The following is a 22,571-nucleotide window of genomic DNA, read 5'->3' as shown; positions in this document are numbered from 1 at the left end:
TGTCTCCAGTGTGCTAACGCCTGCAGACAGGCAGCCTTAAAATCACAGTCTGGTGAGTATATATTCAATTTATATCGCTTTCTTAGAAAGATAACATCTAATTCTCAGAGAATGTTAAAACTAAAGCATTATTCCTAAAAAGAAGTGTAATGAAGCAAATTTTTTAAAAAAGTATTCAAGATAGAAAGAAAAAAAAGAACTCAATCTTTACACTGTTGTTCAAGAATTCACAGCACTTTAGAGTGTCCAATACTGTTAACTGAAATAATTGTCCTGGTTTTATTTGAATGCCTAGTATCTCAATTTCAGGTCTTTCACGTGATTTTTTTTTGTTAAAGTTAAACTTACAGAACATCTATAGAGCAAAAGAGTAAACAAACTTCAGATGAGGGCAATTTCCTCCAAAACTACACTAGACAATAAAATTATATACCCACACATTACCTTCAGCAACAAAGAACTGGGCTAAATAAAATGCAGCCCTCACAGCACTGGGTGCATGGGAAATGCCTTCTAAATTCCCCCACTCATAAGGTGCTTTCTCTGGATGCCACTGGACACCATATACTGGATACTTGTACCCTGCATGAAGAACACAAACGAGTAAGTATTAAGAATGGTCTAAGGGGTGCTTGGGTGGCTCAGTCGGTTAAGCGTCCGACTCTTGATTTTGGCTCGGGTCGTGATTTTGGGGTCATGGAATTGAGCCCTGTGTCGGGTCTGCTTGTCCCTCTCCCTCTGCTCCTCTCCCCTTCGCATGCACGTTCTCTCTCTCTCAAATAAAATCTTAAAAAAAAAAAGCGGCCTAAGATGTTACTTAAAATGGAGTTATGTTTTATACCCTATGTAAAACATTATTTTATAATTCACAATGTCAGAGTCAAATTGTGCTCATTCTCCCAGAGACAAAATAAAGAATTTCAGTTCACAGTGTGAATATTCACAACCCATTTCACTGACTTTCAACCTTTTACAGTCCGTAATATGATCTGCCTTAGTAGGTAATCAGAGGAGAGTAAAATAGTTGAGCCTCTAAATATACCCCAGTTCAACAGTCAGGAGCCCGTGTGATTAGTGGCACAAGTTTCTTCCACGATGGGTCTATTCCCCCCCCCACCTCATCCTGCATCTTCATCCCCTCCCATAATGATGTATTCATAGGAGAATGAACTATGCCACACATTTTTGGTGTCCTTTTATGTAAGCCAGTTTGTCTCGGCCTAAACTATGTCCCTCTGTCTGTGGAATGGCTCCTAACCTCATGACTGGTGTTTCAGAAGGGTCATCAGAGGCTACCTGGAGAGTGGCTTTGTGGACAGTTAGGAGGCTACCGAGGAGTCCAGGTGGAAGGTAGTTAATGTAGAAGTAGAACAGGGCTAAGCTGGAGGGAGGGGAGGTGACATTTGCAAGCATCTGAGGAGCAGAAAGTGGCACACATTTTTTAGATGTGGAGAAGGAGGGCAAGAAGTCAAGGACAACATCTAAGTTTCTAACTTAGGATGCTTTGGTGAATGTCAATGCTCTCCTTGGAAGCAAAACAAAGAGGAGGGAAACAGAGTTAAAAAGAAGATAATCGGCTCACTTCCGACTGGGCTGACCAACCTTTCCCAGAATTCCCCAGATATTGTTTATAAACCCTTCGACCTTTGACCTCCCCCGAGAGCAAGCCAATCTTTGAATAACATAAACAACATCCAGCTTATTCCAGTTTACTCCACCCCAGTACCCTGGCCTCTCACTGACTCAGAGACTGTCTACTGTTTCTGTAAGTTCTCATTTGTAGTACTTTGCTTCCTTGCACAGTAGTAATTTTTCGGCCAGGAATTGGTCATTTTCCTTAAAGCCTCATAATGTAGAAATCCCTTAAAGTCTGGGATAAATGTAGTTTTCTCCAGAGAGAATTACTGATACTTGCTTCTGCCATAAACGTTGGGACACTCTCAGTCTGAGATGACTTTAAACAAAATTTTTGACCAGTTAGTTTAATGCAGGCCACAACTGACCCGCATGTCATTATGAATGCTCAGGGCTTATTTACCACCACCCCCACTCCCTTAGGGTCAAGGTTCAAGATGGCAATTCTCACAGTTCTGCAGGCAGGCTTTGTTTAGGGTCCTGCTGCATGGGGTACCTTCATTGTAGGGGGTTCGTGAGCTTCCTCTCAAGTTCTCCTGATTCAGTAATAATGCTGGTTTAAATACTGGTTTAAATACTCCACTTAATAATATAATACCATAGAATCCAGTATTTCCACTGTTGGGTGTTTACACAAAGAAAACGGAAACAGACAGATGCACCCCTAAGCTTATTGCATCATTTACAATAGCCGAGATATGGAAGCAACCTAAGTGTCCAGCGATCCATGGATGGATAAAGAAGATGTGGCATAAACATATAATGGAATATTACACAGCCATAAAAAAGAATGAAACCTTGCCATTTGAGGCAGCATGGATGGAGCAAGAGGGTATTATGCTAAGTGAAATAAGCCAGAAAGAGAGAGACAAATACCATGTGATCTCACTTATATGTAGAATCTCAAAAACAATACAAACAAAAAACAGAAACAGACTTATAAATACAGAGAACAAACTGGTGGTTGCCAGTGGGAAAGGGGGTGGGGGATGGGCAAAATAAGTGAAGGGGATTAAAAGTTACAACTTCCAGTTATAAAATAAGTAAGTCACAGGGATGAAAAGTACAGCACAGGGAATACAGTCAAGAAAATTGTAAGAACTTTGTATGGTGATAGGTAAGTACACTTATTGTGGTGAGCACTGCATAATATAGAGAATTGTCAAATCCCTATGTTGTACACCTACAACAAAAAGGACACCACTTAACTCCCAGAGGTTTTGGCCTGAGTATCCTGTCACTTCATCAATGTACAGGTATCCCTCCGCTTTCCAAATGTCCACCTTACGCCACTTCACTGTTATGAAAGACTTACATTAGTACAGTAGGCTTTTCTTCGTAAAAGCGAAAATCCTCTTCAGCTTTCTTTCAGTGAGCGGAAACAGGGACTCATGCAGGTCATTCATAAAACCAAAGTGGCTTAACGAGAACTTTTGGAAAGTGGAAGGATACTCTTTGCTTTGTGCCACTGTGGCTTAGGAGTTTCATAGGAAGGCTCTACTTTTGGATAGTGGGGTAAACTTGTGTTTAGGGAGATGTTTTTCTGAACATGAGTCATGTTTTTTGTTGTTGTCTGGAGGACGATCTGTCATGGTACACTGCTAGAAACAGAAGTCATTTTTTCCATTTACTTCTTCCTCTACTCTCCCCTTATTCTTTACTTTGCTTCTCCATCATTCCACCCACCAGACGACCCAGGTAAATCACAACTGATTTGGAACATGGACAAAAGCATATCTCCTGTCCCCAAAAATGCCCTAGCTTCTATCTTCACACCCCAGAGTAACGGGATTTTACTCATAAGAGAAGTATAAAATCAAAATTAATATATATAAACATAAGTGAAATAAAGTGTACGTGTGCCATGATATATACCTTCCATGGTTGAAATAAACTCAATCTTGCCATCTGTATTTGTAGTTAATACATTGAAAAACTTCTTTAACTTTTCATTCATCGTAAAATTCTAGAGTGTAAAAATAAAACAAAATAATTACTTCTGTAGTTAATCTAAATGCATTAATTTCATTGTTAATTAATGCAATACCATCATGGAGAGGCTCCACTTATGGAAATTTGCAGTCAGAGGTTCCGTTGATAATGACTTCAACAAGTCAACAGGAAAATTCTGGAACATTCTGCTCTGTGATGCATCTGAAATAATTTAGGCACAAGAGAAATAATTTAAACACAGAAAAAATAAAATTCACTGAAGTCACTGATCTGTGGCCAAAAAAGGCCATTATTAAGACACAATCAAGATGACTAAATGATAAGCAAAACATATCATTTCCACATATGTATTCCAGTCAAACACAAAATGAATTTAACAAATTCAAATATGTTCCATATTTAAGTACTTTTCTTCTAGAATTTTAACATGAATCACTAAAATCTTTCTGATATGATAATTATCAGGCTAGCCACAGAGCAAGCAGAAAATCTTAACTTGAGTTCTCTTGAAAACAGGTACAATTTACCACATGAATATATTTTTGTTTTCTCAGGAAATGATCCAGAACATTCAACATATTTTCAAAGGTATCTGGAATTTAAAAGATTTAAAAATACCAACAATGTAGGAAAGAACATTAAACAGGCCAAGAAATCTCTACTCAGTAAATAGATCAAAAAGAGCAATTTACCTTGATGCCAGCTCTCCCTAAATGAAGCCTCTCATTCAGCATGCTAATGGCTTCCACGAGAATCCCTGCACCTCAGATAATAAAAATCCACTCGAGTACCTTACTTCAGTGGATTCTATACCTTTTTCATATAAGCTTGGTTTTTCACCACATACACCCAAAATAGTCGGACCTAATACATGTACTTCCCACAGAGTTCTTGCAATGATTAAGTAAGATAATGCAAGAGAGAGCTTTGAAAAGTATAGAGCATTCTATAAGTTCTATGTATAACAACTACTGCTTTCCATCCAAAATCCTTATGAGAACAGGAATAGCTGATAGCACTCAACTCAGGATTCAGAGATCAGGTAACCTACAAGAATCATTACCTATTTACACAGAGTGCTATAACAAAGAATCTTCCTGGTCTTCACCCTGAGTTCCTGATACGGAGCTTCTAAAACTCAGAAATCCCTGAGAAATGGGAGTGTCTTCGTAATGCTAACGAGGTGACTCACAGTGGGACCCTAGATAGCTTCAGGATATGGCTGATCATCAGAAACATCAACCACATGATTAGAGTAGGTTAGGACTTTGAGCCAGCCTGATTTCCAGGGATGAAAAAGGGACTGGAGATTGAGTTCAGGCACACAGCCAATGATTTAATCAACCTTGCTTTTGCAATGAAACCCCAATAAAAAATTCCAGACAACAAAGCTCATGGGAGTTTTCCAGTTGGTAAACATATTGACATGCCAGTAGGGTGATATGTTCTGATTCAACAGGGAGAGGACACGGAAGTTCTGCATTCCCTCTGGGACCTCAACCTATGTGTAGCCTTTACAATAAAATTGTTAGTGCAAACACAGCACTCTCCTGAGTTCTGTGAGTCATTCTGGTGAATTACTGAACCTCAGGAAGGGTCACGGGCATCCTCAAGATTGTGGACAGTTGGTCAGAAGTGTGGGTGGCCTGGGGATGTGACTTGTGGCTGGTATCTGAAATAAGGGCAGACTAATTGGGGAGATAACTTATAACTATGGAGTCTGCGCTAACTCCAAGTGGTTAGTACCAGAATGGAATTGCGTACACCACAGCTAGGGTTAAAACAGAGTACACAGCCAAGGGAAAAGTGCTGTACTATCATAATTCATAGCTACCATTTATGAGAGTTGTATTTCAAGCACTTGGCACAGTAGCTGGAAAGCAGTATCTTATTTAATCCTCACAAACAACCTTAAGAGGAAAACCCTTTAAAATCAGGAAATTAAAGTCATGGGAGGTTAAACCATTCCCCCAGGCAACAGGGATGAAGCTAGGACTCAAACCCGGGTCCGATTTTAGAGGTGTTAATCATGCATGGTCCTGTATTACTACAGGTAATGAATTATCAAAACTCAAAGCTCCTAAGCCATCTTCACAGCTCAGTACATCATTCACATCGTCAGCTTGTATGAATAATCTGAAAATTAGTAAACATGAGCGCTTCTGACTTGGTATTTGCCACTTACTCATCCTAACCAGGTAATATTTTTAAAAGGGTCAAAAAGAGAATTCCCACCTTTAGTGAAGTTCAGCAGCATTGCAATTCCATTAGTATGAGTGAGAGTTAATAAGGACTTTCCACCACTAATCAGATATGAAAGCTCTTCGAATCCAAGGCAAGTGCCCCACACAGGAAAATAGTCTCCATCATCAAAACTCTTTGCAGAGTGAAAGAGAAAACTAAGCTTATTCAAACTTTTCAAAACAAAAATTATACATTTGATTTGTCATTACAAGACAGGCATCTGAGTCATGCATGCATTTCTAAAGAATTTTCCAGGATCCGTAAGGAGGCTATCACTTAATCTTTCCTCAGATCTACATAATTATTCAGTTTTAATCAATCAAATTATTCAGTCTCAGCTGTGCTGGGAAAGAGACTGACATCTGCCAGGCAACTACCAAGCGATACCAGTAACAATTAGGGACTGCAAATATCAAAGATAATGCTACATAGATGTCTATTGATACATCTTCTACGGATCTGGTTGCTTTGGATGATTGTCTGCTTTGAACACACTCGGAAGTCCGTCCTTCATTATCTTGGAATTTATAGTAATAGCTGCATTATAGCACCTTCAGCTAATTAAATTTAAATCAGGGGAAACCCATGATCTGGAAGAAAAGGAACAGTCAGTAAGGAAAAGGCTAAGCAAAAGTAAAATAAATTTGTATAGAGTAAAAGCTGTCAACTGAAAAAGTACAAATGTATTGAGCTTCTTCAAAGTCACAACAACTAGCATGAATAGGGAAAAAGTCTTCTAGTGAATGAATTTTCTGGTTAAGTAAAGATTAAATCCCTATGTACTGGTAGTTACAAAACTGAGTTTTGCAACTTTTCTAAAAGCAGTGATTTTCCTGTATAGATTGTAAAATATAACATGTCACTCATTTTAAATGAGGAAATTGTTAGGGCTTTCTTTTTCTTTCTGTTCCTTACTGAGAAAAATACAGAATTACATTAATTCCTATACTTTCTATCCTAAGGGAGGATTTTTAACACTTTCTATGCCGGTCTGGGAAATTTTATTTTTAGAAGTTAGAACTGCATACATTAAGTTGGAGGGCCATACTGCATTTACTTATAATAAACACAAAGGAGAGTTTAACTGCTCAGTTTCCATATGTACCAAATTTCATTTCTCGCTTGCTGGGTCCACATCTTTTACTTTCTGTGGATCCTCCACAAAGCCTCGCAGAGCAAAGGACACAGAATAGGACTGAAAAGATCTAACAGACTCCACTTCTCAAGGCTTCTTCAGCGAGAGCTTTGTGGTCCCCAGTGGTTGTAGCTAAATAAGTTCAAGGTTGCTGAGCTTTTTTCCTTTGTTTTGAAATCTTTAAGTAGCTAATTACATCTCAAAAAGTAGACTTTTGGGTCTCAGGAGTTGGGTGGTTCCTTTTTTTTTTTTTCAATTGAGCAAGCTGGTTACATGAGTCCCTGTATGCAAAAGGAAAAATGATGACTTTATAATGTTCATATATATTTGCCAAATGCATTTTAAATCACTCACATTATAAAATTTCCATTTTTTTCACTTTTTCAAGAAAAAAAAATCCATTGAGCATGTACTCAGTACATGGTACCATATTATATGAAATGAGGAACACCTCAAAGGGTGTTAAAACCATGAAATCTGCTGAGACATGAATAACTAACCTCAAGATATTCTGTCTTCTGACATAGAAGCTCCTGAAGGTCATGGACCCTGTCATCTTACCGAGTAGGAGCTAAATAAATGTTTGAACTCTTCTACCACAAAATATTCTAAAAGTTAAGAGGGCGCGGGATGCCATTCCTGTTGAAGTTGGGAAAGAAACCTCTATAGAAGGAGAGTAGCACCTTAGCCTGAAAAGATGGACCAAGTTGTGAATTAGGGATGGAATGGAAAGAAAAAGACTAAGCCGATTTAAAAGTAGGAGGACACAGAATATATGCTAGAAACACCACACTGGCTTCAATTATATGCAGAAGGAAAAGCTAGAAAATGGGGCTGTGGACACACAGTCTGTGTCTTGATCCAAAGACTATGAAAGGCTACAGATGATTTAAAAGCCTACCCATTAAAAGTTTTTAAACAAGTATCTCATATGCTAAAAGCAGTTCTTTAGGAAAATATTTAAGGGCAGGGGGAGATACAAGGGCCAGCAAGATTATAGTTCAGGAGTGAAATAGTAAGGATCTGAGGTGGGGTGCAAAGTCAGGCTCAGTGTGAGACATTACAAAGGACTCAAGAGGCTCTGCCTGGTAGCTGAGTGTGGAGTCTAGGGTAACTGTGAAGAAAGGTCAAAGTCCATCCTATTTGACCTTTCCACCCTATTTGACCTTGACCTTTGTCCAAAAGTCAGCACAAAGAGCAGCTTTCAAGAGGAGATGAGAATTAATAACATATGAACAATGCCTGGTACATAAAAAAAAATAGCTTACTAAGCCAGCGTGAGGACCTGGTTCGTATCAATAAGCACTAAGGGAGAGGGCCAGGCTGCGGGGCTCTGGCTCCCTTGGAAGCCCACAGGAAACAGGTAAGCGCCGCCATGCGCTGCTAAAGAGCAGGAAGCTCAAAAGTTAAAGCAGGATGAGGCTAGGGTAATTGTGCGGGAAGTATTACCACATGCTTAGGAAAGAATTATCCTCATGGAAAACTACAAAAACCCACCTGGAATAATAGGCAATAACTGACACCTACCTGTTTGGCCAAATCATAAAATTTTTTGGCTGCCAGAGCATAACCTGACTTCTTGAGATCAGCGCTTCCTCCAGGGAAAAGGATTCTGAAACAACGTCAAATAAGGTACCTTTCAACCCCACAGCCCACAGAAAATAAACACTCTTTTTATTTTAAAACAACTTTTTCCTTATCATGCAAACAACAAGATCATTAAAGAAAGTTAGAAAACTGTGGCAAAAATATGTAACATATTTACACTCCTACACATTTGTAAACTACCACAGTTAACAATACTTCTAGAAGCACATATTCTTCTAAAACTTCTTCAATAAACAAGTTTATTTTTGAGATAGAGTGTGAATAAATTAAGGATAAATAAGTGGGGGAAGGAAGGAGAGTACACAAAGTTAGAAATCAAGTCAAGATAAAATTCCAGGTACAGCTAGGTTTAAATCAAGGGATCAGTGATGTCAAAAATCAACTGGAGGCCCATAATCATGAGTCAGTTTTGGCTCACAGAGAATTATTTTTAATCATAAAGAACAAAGTGCTCATAAAAATATATGTAGGCTAGAATTAAATATCCATGAGAATTTAATTTTTTATTATCACCCTGAAATTTCTTCCAAAATATGCACACTATTAAAAAATTTTGAAAGAACAAAATGACAATTCTGGAAAAAGTCTGGGGAAAAAGAGGGGAAGTCATGTTTGATTTTATTTTACTCTACCCATAAAGGAGAGATACAGAAAAATATTTACTATGTTTTTATATCAACTTTTAAATTAGCTTTAATTTTAAAATTTATAACAAGTCTTGAAATAACCAAAGATATTCAAAAAAGATTACAAAAGCTGGATTAAATGTGTTAAAATTTTGAAAATAGTTAAATATGAATTCGAGATATATGAAAGCTCACTTCTTTTTAAGAGAGAGAGGAAGAGAGAGAGCGAGAGAGCATACATGCGATACGGGGGTGGGGGGGGTGGGGGGGGCAGTGGGAGAGGGAGATAGAGACTCCCAAGCAGGCTCCACGCTCAGCGCAGAGCCTGATGCAGGGCTCAATCTCATGACCCTGAGATCATGAACTGAGCCAAAACCAAGAGTTGGATGCTTAACCAACTGAGCCACCCAGGCTCCCCGAAAGTTCACTTTTGAGACTATTGTTCATTCAACAAATATATTCTGCATCTTGGTATTAGCTTGGAAAGACAAGGATGAGGAATTTTTCCTAGTCTAGTAGAAAACCTACAAACTATAAGGTAGAACCATACAGAAAACCCTACAATTAAAAGTGGCTTAATGAAGACTCATTAGCAGGTCTCCCTTTTCATTCACTCAGTGTCTAAAAAGCTGCCTCTGATCAAATCTGGTGTGTTTAATGCCAGAGTCCTTTCATAAAGTAAAATCTGACTGTCTCTCCCAGACTGGGAAAGTACTTTAAAACAAGACTTTGCCTTTTCATCTCTGTGTTCCCCCACAAAGCAGTATGGGGTCTACTGTGTAATAGGGGCTCAATAAAGGTGATTCTGAAGTTGCATGAGAGTTAGCTCATTTTCTGGTATATATTTTTTTGTATATTTTTGAGGTTCTACCATATATTCTGACCTGGACTTACTTATCTTTTCTATGCCAAAGTATACCGCACATAATGGGCACTGTAAATGTTTTACTCATAGCTTTTTTTTTTTTTTTTAAGTAGTAATAAACAGTTTTATAAGTGGAAAAAAAAGAAGCTCTTTTTATAAAAGCTTTATCATAAAATAGACTCCCTCCACCCAACTCCCAATCAAAAACAACTACCTTTAGGGGTACCTGGGTGGCTCAGTCGGTTGAGCGTCAGACTCTTGATTTTGGCTCAGGTCATGATCTCAAGGTTGTGGGATTGAGCCCCATGTAGGGCTCCGTACTCAGCATGGAGTCTGTTTCTCCATCTCCCTCCCCCTCTGTTCTTTCCCTGCTGGCAAGTGTTATAATAAATAAATAAAAAATCTTTAAAAACCACCACCTTTAAAATCTGTGTGTTCACCTGATAGATTATACTGTGCTAATCTCCTCACCCCTACCTTAAAAAAAAAAAAAAAAAGAAAAAGCAAATGGGAGTATACTATAAATACCATTATGTGCCTTGCTTTGTTTTACATAACAATATCACATTGTTCACATAACAATAGTGATCCAAACCAGCATCCAATGATATTCTCATTTTTTAAATCTGTGCATAATACTCTATTATATGCATGTAGTCTATTTTTTTTACCCAATTCCCAACTGATAGATTACTGGGCAGCTTCTAAACTGGGGGTATTTCAGACAATTCTACAATGCGTAACTTTGGGCCTAAGTTTTCACATAACAGGGAAAATATATTTAAAAATAAAATTCCTTCTGACAGATTACCTGGGTCAGAAGGTATATGCATTTTTAATTTCATTTCAATTTCAACAGATATTGCAAAACTACCCTGCAAAAAACTGTATAACACACACCCGTAAAGTATGAGAATGCTTGTTACCTCACACCCTCACCATAGAGTAGTAACAAATTTTCTGATCTTTGTCAACTTGATAGTTAAAAAAGTTTATAATTGCTATAATTACCTAACCTTTAATTATGAGTAATGTCGAACATTTTTCATGTGATTAAAAGTCTTATTCTGTTGAGCTAGCCAATCATCTTTTGTGGTGAAGCCAGATGACAGAAAATTTTTTTCCAAGTTCTATGCAAATTATCTTCTGAAAGATAACCAGTTGTTAACCTCAGACTTAGGACTTCTAAATCCCCTGAGCAAGCAGTATGCCATGTCATTCAAAGTGGAGTCAAAACATTTAAGACAATCATTAAAAGAACAAAGATTATGTCACACGTTAAAAAAAAAAAACCTAAATGTATCTACTGTGCAACATTTATTTCTTAAGCTGCCTTCCCTCTGCAGGACTTTTTCATCTCTCAACAAAACAATTCCTATAAAAAAACTCAGAAAACTAACATTATACCACTATAAGACAGTTACACAGAAACATGTATGTTTATAAGTATGTTTTTGCGAAAGCAGACTATATCCACCTCATTCCCCATATCAAATCAATGCTACCAACTTACCCATTAATAGATTGGAAAAGCTTTTCATACTCTTCATCTGTAAGATCAGGCCTGAAAACAATAAGAAGTTACAAAACATCTATTTCCAAAACCTAAGGAAAAAAAGTAAGGCTGTAAATGAAGTCCCCACATTAATTTAAAAAAAACAAAAACAAATGAAAAGTAATTCTTAAATACCAGACAATAGCTCTCTCCCTTCCTAGAGGTATTTTTTCAAACTACATGAAAATCACATACTGTAATTATATCCTTGTTTTGCTAATCAGACAAGTAAACATGTTTTCCTGTGTTCTCATATAATTTAATATTGTGAAGTACGTGTTAATATGGCAAACATTAAAGACCATGATATTTGGGCACCAGTCATTTCTCTGCTAGCTGAGAACTATCAAAAACAGGTAAGGATATTTGGTAGCTTTATATAAGATGAAATAAAGAGATTTATTAATACGCTTCCCTTAACTACAGGCAGTTTGGGCAGATAAGAACAATACATATAAATGCCAAGTCTCCGCTTCATCCCACCCCCGCCACTAACTGCAAAGTTCGGGAGACCACTGTGTATTCAAAAGTCAGAAGAGTTCAGATCTAGGGATAGGCTACATGCACCTCACTGTAGACCAGGCAATTGTTCTGAAGCTAAGTTGCCCAGGTAATCTGAAGTGCCTTTCATCGAACACCACTTAAGGGCTCCTAACATCACCATGCTACTGATGATTTTATCCCCTTCTCCAGAAAAAAGTAATGGGGCTAATCTGTGAAAATTTAGTTAAGTCACAGTAAAATGGGTTTGTTCTTCCAAAAGTTGAAGAAAATGCAAGAACGAGAGAAGACAGCATCATGGTTATGAAATTCCTGCAAGAACTTTCCTACATTAAGCAGTCTTCTGGTTCTATAAGAGAATAACAAGGCATGATGCCCTCTCAATCAGCCATAAAAGAAGTAGATTTATGATCAAATGTCAACCACAGTCCATTTCTGCTCCAGGGAATGTTTTAGGGGGAGTTAGAACACCTCTCCCATACTTAAATACACTTATGATGCCCAGAACTTGGCTGTGCTTTGTTGTGCTAGGTTCTTCTCTAAGTCCAAATGACCTCTGCAAGTCCGGGTCTATTTAGAAATTCATATGGGGTGCCTGGGTGGCTCAGTCGGTTAAGCATCTGACTCTTGATTCCAGCTCAGGTCATGATCTCAAGGTTGTGAGATCAAGTTCTCCTGTTGGGCTTCACACTCAGCAGGGAATCTGCTGGAGATTCTCTCCCTCTTCCTCTCCCCCTCCCCATGCTTGCTCGCTCTCTCTCTCTCAAATAAATAAATAAATCTTAAAAAAAAAAAAAAAAAAGAGGGGTGCCTGGGTGGCTCAGTCGGTTAAGCGTCTGCCTTCAGCTCAGGTCATGATCCCAGGGTCCTAGAATCGAGCCCCGCATCGGGCTCCCTGCTCAGCGGGGAGTCTGCTTCTCCCTCTGCCTGCCATTCCCCCCAGCTTGTGCTCTCTCTCACTCACTCTCTCTCTCTCTCAGATAAATAAATACATCTTTTAAAAAATAAATAAGTAAATACAATTTTAAAAAAAGAAGAAATTCATAATACTTCTCCTCCCAGCAGAGAGCTATAAAGCAGTGGGTGATATTGCATTGGTGCTTACCATTATCTTAGATGGAGGATGAATGGACAAGTGGCCCTGACTTGGGAAGTGACAGGGAGATTCAAATGTAAGTCCACATTCCAGTATTCTGCCAGTCTCATCTCCCCAGAATGGGTCAATAAAAAGGGAACCAAACAGTCAGGACCCAGAATCTTCCCCATGGATATTTAAACCAGGACAATCATCACCAGAATGGATTTAGATCACTCAGCTACATTCCAGGGACTTCTCTACCAGCTAGCCATGCAGGTTGGTTTCAGTCATTTCATTAATTCTAAATAAACAGCTCCCATGTTGTCCATGACTGAACTTTTAGACCCTGCTAATCATTCTTAAAGGGCTTAATTGTTGGGGGGTGGGGGGGATGAAGTGTCATGAACTCCAATGCCCCAGAGACCGGACAGGGAAGACAGGCCAGATCACATTCTCTGAATACAGATATTACTTGCATGTTGTCAGACTTTCTAGAAACCAAAGACCTTCTCAATAGGGTATGAAATAGTTTACTCTCTCCTTAACTAAAAGAAAACAGGTTAGGCCTGGTGATGATGGCAGATGACACAGTTTCAGCAGCATGAAAAGGAGTAACAGGCATTGTTGCCAATGGTGGGCACTTGCTTCATTTAAAGTCAGCCCCAAATGATTGTCTTGAACAACAACAACAACAAAAAGGCCAGAAATTCAGACTTTTATGAAGTCTTCTGATTTGTAAATGTTTAAAACTGTTTTAAAACGCTGTGTGAACAAAACACATTTTTAAACCAAGAACAGCCCGTGTCACATGCTACCTCTCAGGAGGAGGATGCCCCGTGGGTTCCACTAGCCCACAGTGGGGATTTATGATAATCTCAGGGCACCAGGCAGAAGAAGGCAGGAGACCAAAAACAAACTTCCTTACCTATTCCAGAATTTTGCCTAGGTCTCCCATCCTCCTCCTTTTCCCTTCTAAACCATGGAAGTTGGCTCCCAGCATCCAAAATTCAGAAATAAATTCAACATTATCAGTGTGGTCACTTTCCTCCATTCTGTTTTAGGTCATCCTTTAGAGGTTACTCTGGGAATTTAGCTGCCATGTATTACATTGTTTTTGTAGGATTATATGATTCTAATTCCAAACAATATACCTTAAAATGAACTTTGGGAACCCAAGCTAGAAATTAACCTCCATGCTGACAGTCACATTTTCAGTGACTCCGTCATAAATATCAGCATTCTGCTGCTAGTCATTAGGTTTCAAAACTTTCTCAGTTTCAAAACTTCCCCAGTTTCAAAACTTCCCAAGTTTCAAAACTTGCCCAGTTTCAAAACTTGTCATTCTTGACTTTTCCTCCCTATGTCCTTTCATTCTATTAGTCATCAAATCTTGCTGATACTTTTAGAGAACATTTACCCATCGATCCTACAAGTAAGCCAAGCTCTCACCACTTCACACCTAGCCTACCTCAAGTCTCTGAACTGGTCTACCTGCCTGTGTCTCTCCCATGTCCCATCCAGGCTATCAGCACTAATGTCCTAAAAGAACGCTTGCAGGAAAAGCTCCCATGATCAAAACTTTGAAACGCTGTTCTGAAAACTTGAAAGCCTCCTCAGCTCTAAAACTCTGGTGTTATCTGAGTTCCAAATAAGGTTTCATTTGAAAAATTAGATTTGCTACAAAAAAAAATGAAAGACAAATGTCAAAAGCGAATGGGGTAGAGATAGTTAAATGTAAAAGATTAAGCAAGAAGGTGATCCTTATGAAGCTAAACATAAAACCATTTTGTGGTATAATTCTCTCAGTTGTAATGTTTGCATTTTGATTATCACTGTTTTATTTGAACAGTACCTTTCTTCGTTATACCTTTTTAATGTGGAATTAATTACATAAAGCACACAATTGTGTTTTGTGTGTGAAATCACTTATAATGGAATAGATAGGAGAGCTGGAAGATTCTAAAATATGCTAATTTTGGGTGAAAAGATATTATAAATACTTATAAGGTTTTGTTTGTTAAAAAATTCAATTCTTTCCCAATCAAAATATGACATGTCATTTTAGTCTTAATAGGCCATTATATCACAAAAAGTAATGTAGCTCCTTTAAGACTGCAATTCTTGTAATTTATATTGAAGCAACACGGCTGTGTTAGTCATTTACAAATTTTTAAAGTAGAGTGTGAAGGTATTTTAAAAGTCATCTTCTAAAAATCTCTTTCATTCCGTAAGTGTTCCCTTATCCTAATATTATGGAATAAAGCTGGTTAATTTATTGATTCTTTTACTCCATTATTTTCCAAATGTCTGATGAATACCACCTTTTCTGGGGTATAGGAAACTACCATTTCATTCTTTACCTAATATGTTTGACAGACCTCTAATAGCATTGTAAATACAGACAGCTTCATACTTTAAACAATTTAATGACTCTAAGCATTAGATCTGGCAAAAAATCAGGAGCAATGTTACCACATTTAAATGATGCAATCATAGCAAAGGAAACATTAATTTTTGAGATAAAAAAATTATTTGAGAAAAAACAGGAGTTTTTATTTATACAGTGTAAAAAATATTGGATCATACCTTACTGGTACAACTCTTGCACCTGCAGACTCCAGATATTTTACATAGGATGCAGCAATATAGTATTTTCCCAGGCTTCTCATGTCCTTATTACGGCACTTTTGCATTAATACTCCTAAATTACAAAAGAAGGAAGGAAGGAAGGAAGGAAGGAAGGAAGGAAGGAAGGAAGGAAGGAAAAGAAGAAAAAAGAAAGAAAGAAAAATAGTTTTAATTTCAAGCAATTTCCTTTTTTTCTAACTCAGAAACTGAAACACATCACAGTAAAAATACCACTACTTTGGGGCGCCTGGGTGGCTCAGTCGGTTAAGTGTCTGCGTTCGGCTCAGGTCATGATCCCAGGGTCCTGGGTTCGAGTTCCGCATTGGACTCCTTGCTCAGTGGTGAGCCTGCTTCTCCCTCTGCCTGCAGCGTCCCCTGCTTGTGCTCTCTCTCTGACAAATAATAAAATCTTAAAATAAAAAAAAAATACCACTACTTTACTTGTTTCACTCACAGAATTAAATACAAAGCTTCTTCTGTAAGTACTTCCACAGACTTTGGGAAAAAACAGTGGAGGTTGCTCTGAGTTTTAAGTAGCCTCCTCTCTCTCACCTCATCAAGGAGACCAAATAAGCCCCAAAGCAGGTTTACAATAGCACCAGCCTCCTTCACACAACCTAGAATCAATCTCACATCCTTAAGCTAGAAGGAGGCCTCTCCTCTCCCACACACTCAAAGACACATTGTTACCTTGACAATAAAGCAAAAGAGTGGAAAATATCTTCTATCTACATCTCTCCAACATCAGCAACATAATCTAAGCAACCAACATCCTGCCTCCTCCCCTTCAGACTATTACAATAGCTTCTTAAAAGGTCTATATCCTTTCTTAAACAATCCTCAACAACTCCAACCAGTTCTCCACATGGAAAGAAATCTGATCATATCACCATGCATTCATTCATTCACTTCTTCATTCAGTATGTTCCTGAATCATAATATATACAAGGCACTGAACTAGGTGCTGGAGACACATGAGCGAACAAAACAAAAATCCCTCCTTTATGGGCTTTAATCCTAGTATGTGGGAGGGAGAGAAGAGAGGACAAATAATTAACAAGATAAAAAGTTAAAATATAAAGTCTGATGGCTGGTGGTAAATGCTAAAGAAAAAAAGTAAAGCAGAGTAAGAAGGCCTGTTTTGGAGAGGGGGAGGAGTTGGTCCCATCTATCCAGGGGAAGAAAGTCTCTTAAATATGATGGCCAGGGAAGTCCTCCCTGAGAAGGTAGAACATGACATTTGAGAGCCAGGACTTCAGAGAGATGAGGAAGTAAACCATATGCAAGTATCTGGAAGAAGAGGGATCCAGGGGTGGAGGAACAGCAAGTGCAAAGGCCCTAAGTCAGGTTTGTGCCTATCACATCTCAAGGAGTCCATATGGCTAGAGCTCATGTGAGCAACGGGAGAAAACAATAGGAAATGAGATCAGAGATAACAAATCCACAGGGGGCATCTCCTTGTTTAAGTACCTCAATGGGTTCCTAAACTTTTGTAAACTCTACAAGACCCTGTGTGCTCTGCCCCACCTACCTCTCAGGCTACCTCTTATCACTGAAACCTCAGCCCCAGCACAGTACTGGCACCCAATATACATCAAAACATGTCTGTCTGGAGAACACACCTGTGCCAGTTTCATTTGCTGCTTCACCATTTGGAACACTTCATTGTCTCTGTAGGCCACCTGACAGGAAGAGCTGTCTATACTTCTCTATTTCCAGCTTGTCACAAAAATTGGCATTGTCAGGCACTCAGTTAACACATGCCAAATGCCAAAATTTGTTAAGTAAGTAAGTCTTCACCGAGGAAAATGAAATGTGGTAGGGAAAGAATGAGGGAGTGTCACAGGAAATGGGGAATGGAGTGGTACAAGGCAGGCAAGGTGAGGTGCCACAAAAAAGGGTTTGGGACATGTGAACATAAGTACCAGAAAGGAGAAAAAGTATATTAGAATAGGTAAGTTCCACCAACTTCTCCCCCACCCTGCCCCTTTACCCACCTACTCACTTCTTCCATCTGTGGACGGGAAAAGCTCAACCTGTAAGTCCCTCAAAATGTGACCAAAATTCCACCCATACTTTAAGGCCACCTCACAACTTTTCTGGTTTCCTTGTCTGTGAATCCTTTGCACATCCTAATTCAATGCCTTGAACATAGTAGGTGCTTAGTTAACTATTTTTGTCTTAAGTGATGTGACTGAAAGCACACTCCTTTTTCTGTAATTGACCCCAGACTACCACTGTTTCCAGGAAAGGGAAAAGAATCCCCCCACCTCTTTTTCCCCTTTTCCCTCCTCTCTATACTCACAATTCCCAACACACTACCTAGAATTTTATTTTGAGTTAATTCTCCTTGGAGAACCTAACCACCATTTTAAATAGCTATGAAATAAGGCATTCCAAGTTCCAAATATTGATACAGAACCCATTTGAAAACCAGGCACTAGCAATATATATGAAAAAAAAATACTCATTTACTTACTATTTAGTTACAGAATATGATGTTCCCCTTCCCAGAAGGTAAAAGAGTTTGAATGGCATAATACTACCTCTAAAATAAAGCCAATCTTAATCGTCTGACATAAACTGCTTCTGGCAAATTTTAATTCTAGGCTGATTGATTTCTCCTGGGTAGCCTTCCCCTTCCCTGTCTCGAATGTCTATTCTGGCAATGTAAACTGATTTTACTCTTTAAAACACAAATTTGTTGGAAACGAAAAATGACATGCTTCGCTTTAACACCAGTAGAACTGACATTAGGGTTATACTAGCCACTGCGGCCCTCCGGTGCAGCATCCAAAGTATACCATAATTTCTTGATTATCTGGTCAATTCGATTTTTATAGGGATAATACAAAGATAAGGCATATCTTAAAATATGCCCTCACTCCCTGAAATTTTAATAAACATAACGTATGTACAGAGTTTGGTGAGTTAGTAGAAATTCCTAGCTATGTACAAAGAAAAAAACAACCCGCAGGATTCGTTCCGGCGCACCCTCCTCCCTTTCAACTTCAAGAGCCGAATGAATTTGAGGAAACCACCAGGCATTAGCTCTATTTCGGCACGATCGAAACGGTGTCTTGGCTCGGCTCGTACTCGCTACAAATGAAGGCACACATCGCAACCCTGGCCTCGGGTACCTCCAAGGCGGGACGCAGCAGCTGGAACCCAGCAGCGGGAAGCGCCCAGGACGGACACCCGGCCGCAGGCCCGCGGCTCCCACCCAGCCTTCTTACCGATGATGGGCTTCTTGGAAGTGGAGGCGCGAGAAGCGCACAGCCCGGGGCTCGCCGCCCCGCACAGGACCAAGCCCAGCACACACAGCAGGCGCTCCAGTCTCGCCATCGTGCTCGCCGCCTCCCGCCGCCTTTCAAAGGCACAGCTGGCAGGTCACCGAGGCCGGCTGCAGCGGCGGCGGCGGCGGCGGCGGAGGCGGTGGCGGCGGGGTGGGCGGTCTCCCGGCCGCGCTGGGGCTACAAGGCGAGGGCGGTGCCCCACCGCGGGGGCCTATGGGAAATGCAGTTCCGGCGCGCGCGGCGGTCGCAGGGCGGGAGCGGCCGCTTCTGGGGACGCGGGCGGTTCTGGGGACGCAGTCACCCCTCTTGCCTCATCGCTCGGCCCTCACTCTGCCCACCCGCGAGCCCGCGACCGCTGCTTCTGCCCGGTGGCCCGAGAGGAGAAGACCAGAAACTTCTGGGTGGGCCTGGGGTGGGCGGAACCTTCCCTTTCAACTGTGCCATGGAGGTGACCTTCAGTCACCCGTAACGGAGCACAGGCTCTCGAAGGGGAACCCCTGGGTCCCGGCCTGACCGAATCTTGTAACCAGGCAGCCAGCGGGGCCCGTGAGAGATTCGAGAAGTCGCCTGAGAACTTTGCGCCAACTGTAGCTTCCGCCTGAAAGGCCGGACCGAGTCATTAAGAATGCTGACAGCCAAGCTGGGCATTCCAACGTTGCGTGGAAGGGTAGACGGTGACTTCAGAGGTAATTTCTACATCCTGCTATTTGTTTTCAGGGTCGAGGCAGCTGGAGGAAACGAAGGGAAGAGGGAAGGACGATGGATGTGCACGCGTTCCCGGGTGCGCGGCCTCGCCTCCGAAGTGGGTCAAGGAGGGGCCAACTCCTGGCATCCCCAGCAGAGGGGCACGTCCCCTTTACTGTTAGCCTCAGCCACAGACTTGCCAGTCCTACACACAGGGGCAGAAATGATACTTTGGTTCCTGGGCGTTAGAACTATTTTGAGGGTTCTGTTTAAAAATTTTAGAAAAGCTTTAGAATCACTAGGCATATTTTGGTGGGAAGGTAGATAAAAGACAGAAACCTTTTTCCTTCTGTGTGGAAACTTAGCTGTATAGATAGGGCTTGTACTAGGTGGAAGTGCCCACCTACAAGGGCCAAATTAAATTAAGAATAAAATTCTTTGACAAATATCAGAAGTCTGTTCAATCAGTGCTAATTATTGAGGATGCAAAGGTGAATTGGACAATGTGTTTTTTAGAAGAAGTTTATAATTTAGGAAGGAGAAAAGACAGGAAGAGAACATGACTTATGGAGGGAGCAAGAATAGAGTTTTGGTATTCAAGAAAAGTGACTGCAATAAGTAGTCTGGTTTGACAAGAAAATAATGCTACTGTGGAAGGGCGTGGTGAGAGAGAAGCCCAAAGGATGTGATTAAAGATATAAGGAAAGGCCTTAAGTACTCAGCTGGTTCTGAGCATAATTGAACAGAGGAAGAGCCTTGGTAAATATGAATTTGTGGCGTTGGAGCAGGTATCTATCTGCAGACAAAAAATCATTCCCTGGCATTTTACACAAAAATAAACTCCGTTTAAATAAAGATGTAAATGTGAAAAACAAAATATACTCCAATAAGAAAATATAGTAGTACATGTTCATGACATTGGGGGTCAGAAGGATTTTATAAAACATTGTATAAAAAGATACAGATGTTAATGGAGAAAAATAATAGATTTGACAGTGCTGTAGCTTTGAAACATCTGTATAACTTTAAGAAAATTAAAGATAAGGCACAAACTTGGAAAATATGTTTACAAAATATAGAATTTAAAAGTTTATTTCTAAAATATACAAAGGACTTAATAAAGGACAACATCCGAAAAGAAAACTAGGGAAAGAATATGAAAAGACAAACCAAACCTTCAATAGCCATCAGGGAAATGTAAATTAAGATAATACGTCACATCCATCAGATTGACAAAAATGTAAACCTTGAAAATAATAAAGTGTGTAGAAAATGAGAATTCTTTAACACTGCTAGTAGAATTGTAAATTATTACAACCATTATTGAAAGCAGTTAGAGAATATCTGGTAAAGGTGAAGATGCACATATTCTGGGGGCACCTGGGTGGCTCAGTCGGTTAAGTGGCTGCCTTCAGCTCGGGTCATGATCTTGGGGTCCTAGAATTGAGCCCCGAGCCCTGTGTCTGGCTCCCTACTCAGCTGAGGGCCTGCTTCTCCCTCTCCCTCTGCCGCTTTCTCCCCCCTGCCCCCTGCCCCACTCCTGCTCTCTCTCTCAAATAAATAAATAAAATCTTTTAAAAAATGCACATATTCTATAAACCAGCACTTTTCAGACATACTACATATATACCCTAGAGAAATGCTTGGATGTGTGAATAAAGAAATAGACATAAGTATGTTCTTTGTTAACATTTTTTTAATAATAGTGAAATATTAAATGCAATGTAAATGACGTATAAGAGAATGGGTAATAAATTGAAGAATTAGTAGACTATTAGAAAGCATAAAAATGAATGAATTGGAGCTGCTTATGAACAAAGATAAATTTGTATTAATAAGAGATAACAGGGTCTAGAGGATAATGTCAACCACCTGAACCAAAAACTCTCCACACATTTTCAAAAAAACATTATGTACAAGCAGTGCAAATATAATTACGTGTGATTCAAGCCTTTAGCAATATCAGGAGACAGAGGATACCACAAACATTCAGTTATCAGAAAATTGATAGTACCAAATTTTAAAAAGCATCCTCCACTGCTGCAAGACATCTAGATGCTGAGAGTGGGAGAGGCAGGGCTTCAGAGAATCTTTGAAAAAGAAAAAAGGGAGTGGGTGATTAAACAAAGCATAGGCAAAATCAAACCTTGAAAGAAAATGTCAAACGTTAAGTGCCAACATACCGAACATAGCCTGGGTCTTGGTAAGTTATAGCAAGAAGGAACTTGAAAATAAGAGACCAGAAGTGGAAGCTTCAGAAAGCATTACTTTTGAAGAAGAATCAGCTACACTGACAAGTGGGTAGTGTCCCTTAAAGACATGGCAATTGAGGGAAAGAAAGAAGGGGAAAAATTAAGGATTCCACAGAAACAGAAGAAATAAGTCATGCCAGCCACCCTACCTCACCCCTACATACATAAAACTGCCACCACAAAAACATTATCTCTTAAAGGAATTGTACTTCACTATACTGACACAATAAAATACTTTTCAAGTAGAAAATTGTCCACAAAAGGCTTATTAAAAAAAAAAAAATCAGACCAACACAATGCAAAACTATTCTGAGGTGAAACAAAAAAGATAAGTTGTAACATTTCACCTAAAGAAAATTTTCCCTCAAAACAACAAAGCTGTAAGACCAAGCTCCAAACTAAAATATTCTCAAACAAGCATTAGATAAATGTGTATATGTGTATGTAGCAAGTCTAGTTCACAACCTGAGAAAAGAAGTGGACAAAAACAGGAAGGAATGCCTCAAGAGTT

At 39.6% G+C, this 22,571-nt stretch overlaps 1 protein-coding gene and 1 long non-coding RNA gene across 3 annotated transcripts in view; one reads left to right on the top strand and one right to left on the bottom strand.

The window, feature by feature from the left end:
• GGH (gamma-glutamyl hydrolase) overlaps positions 1 to 19,276 on the bottom strand; it is a 20,952-nt gene extending 1,676 nt beyond the window's left edge. The window contains exons 1-8 of one of the 2 annotated variants that reach the window (XM_036088931.2): positions 19,065 to 19,274; positions 15,787 to 15,901; positions 11,580 to 11,630; positions 8,495 to 8,579; positions 5,824 to 5,965; positions 3,683 to 3,789; positions 3,511 to 3,601; positions 445 to 582 (exon numbers count right to left, since the gene is read on the bottom strand). In XM_036088931.2, the coding sequence (XP_035944824.1) occupies positions 445 to 582; positions 3,511 to 3,601; positions 3,683 to 3,789; positions 5,824 to 5,965; positions 8,495 to 8,579; positions 11,580 to 11,630; positions 15,787 to 15,901; positions 19,065 to 19,173 (838 nt within the window). In that variant the 5' untranslated portion in view covers positions 19,174 to 19,274. Of the gene's footprint in view, positions 1 to 444; positions 583 to 3,510; positions 3,602 to 3,682; positions 3,790 to 5,823; positions 5,966 to 8,494; positions 8,580 to 11,579; positions 11,631 to 15,786; positions 15,902 to 19,064 lie in introns of both variants that reach the window. The other variant, XM_036088932.2, reaches the window with a different exon arrangement.
• A 45-nt stretch (positions 19,277 to 19,321) lies between these two features.
• Positions 19,322 to 20,256, top strand: LOC118533589 (uncharacterized). The gene is made up of 2 exons (XR_004916289.2): positions 19,322 to 19,525; positions 19,842 to 20,256. It is a non-coding gene; the product is annotated as an uncharacterized LOC118533589 (long non-coding RNA).
• The last annotated feature ends 2,315 nt before the right edge of the window (positions 20,257 to 22,571 follow it).

Source organism: Halichoerus grypus, chromosome 5 (assembly GCF_964656455.1).
Source record: "Halichoerus grypus chromosome 5, mHalGry1.hap1.1, whole genome shotgun sequence".
In the NCBI taxonomy this organism is placed as follows: Eukaryota; Metazoa; Chordata; class Mammalia; order Carnivora; family Phocidae; genus Halichoerus; species Halichoerus grypus.
Note: the sequence above shows the minus strand (reverse complement) of the source record. Positions and strands in the feature narration are given on the sequence as shown.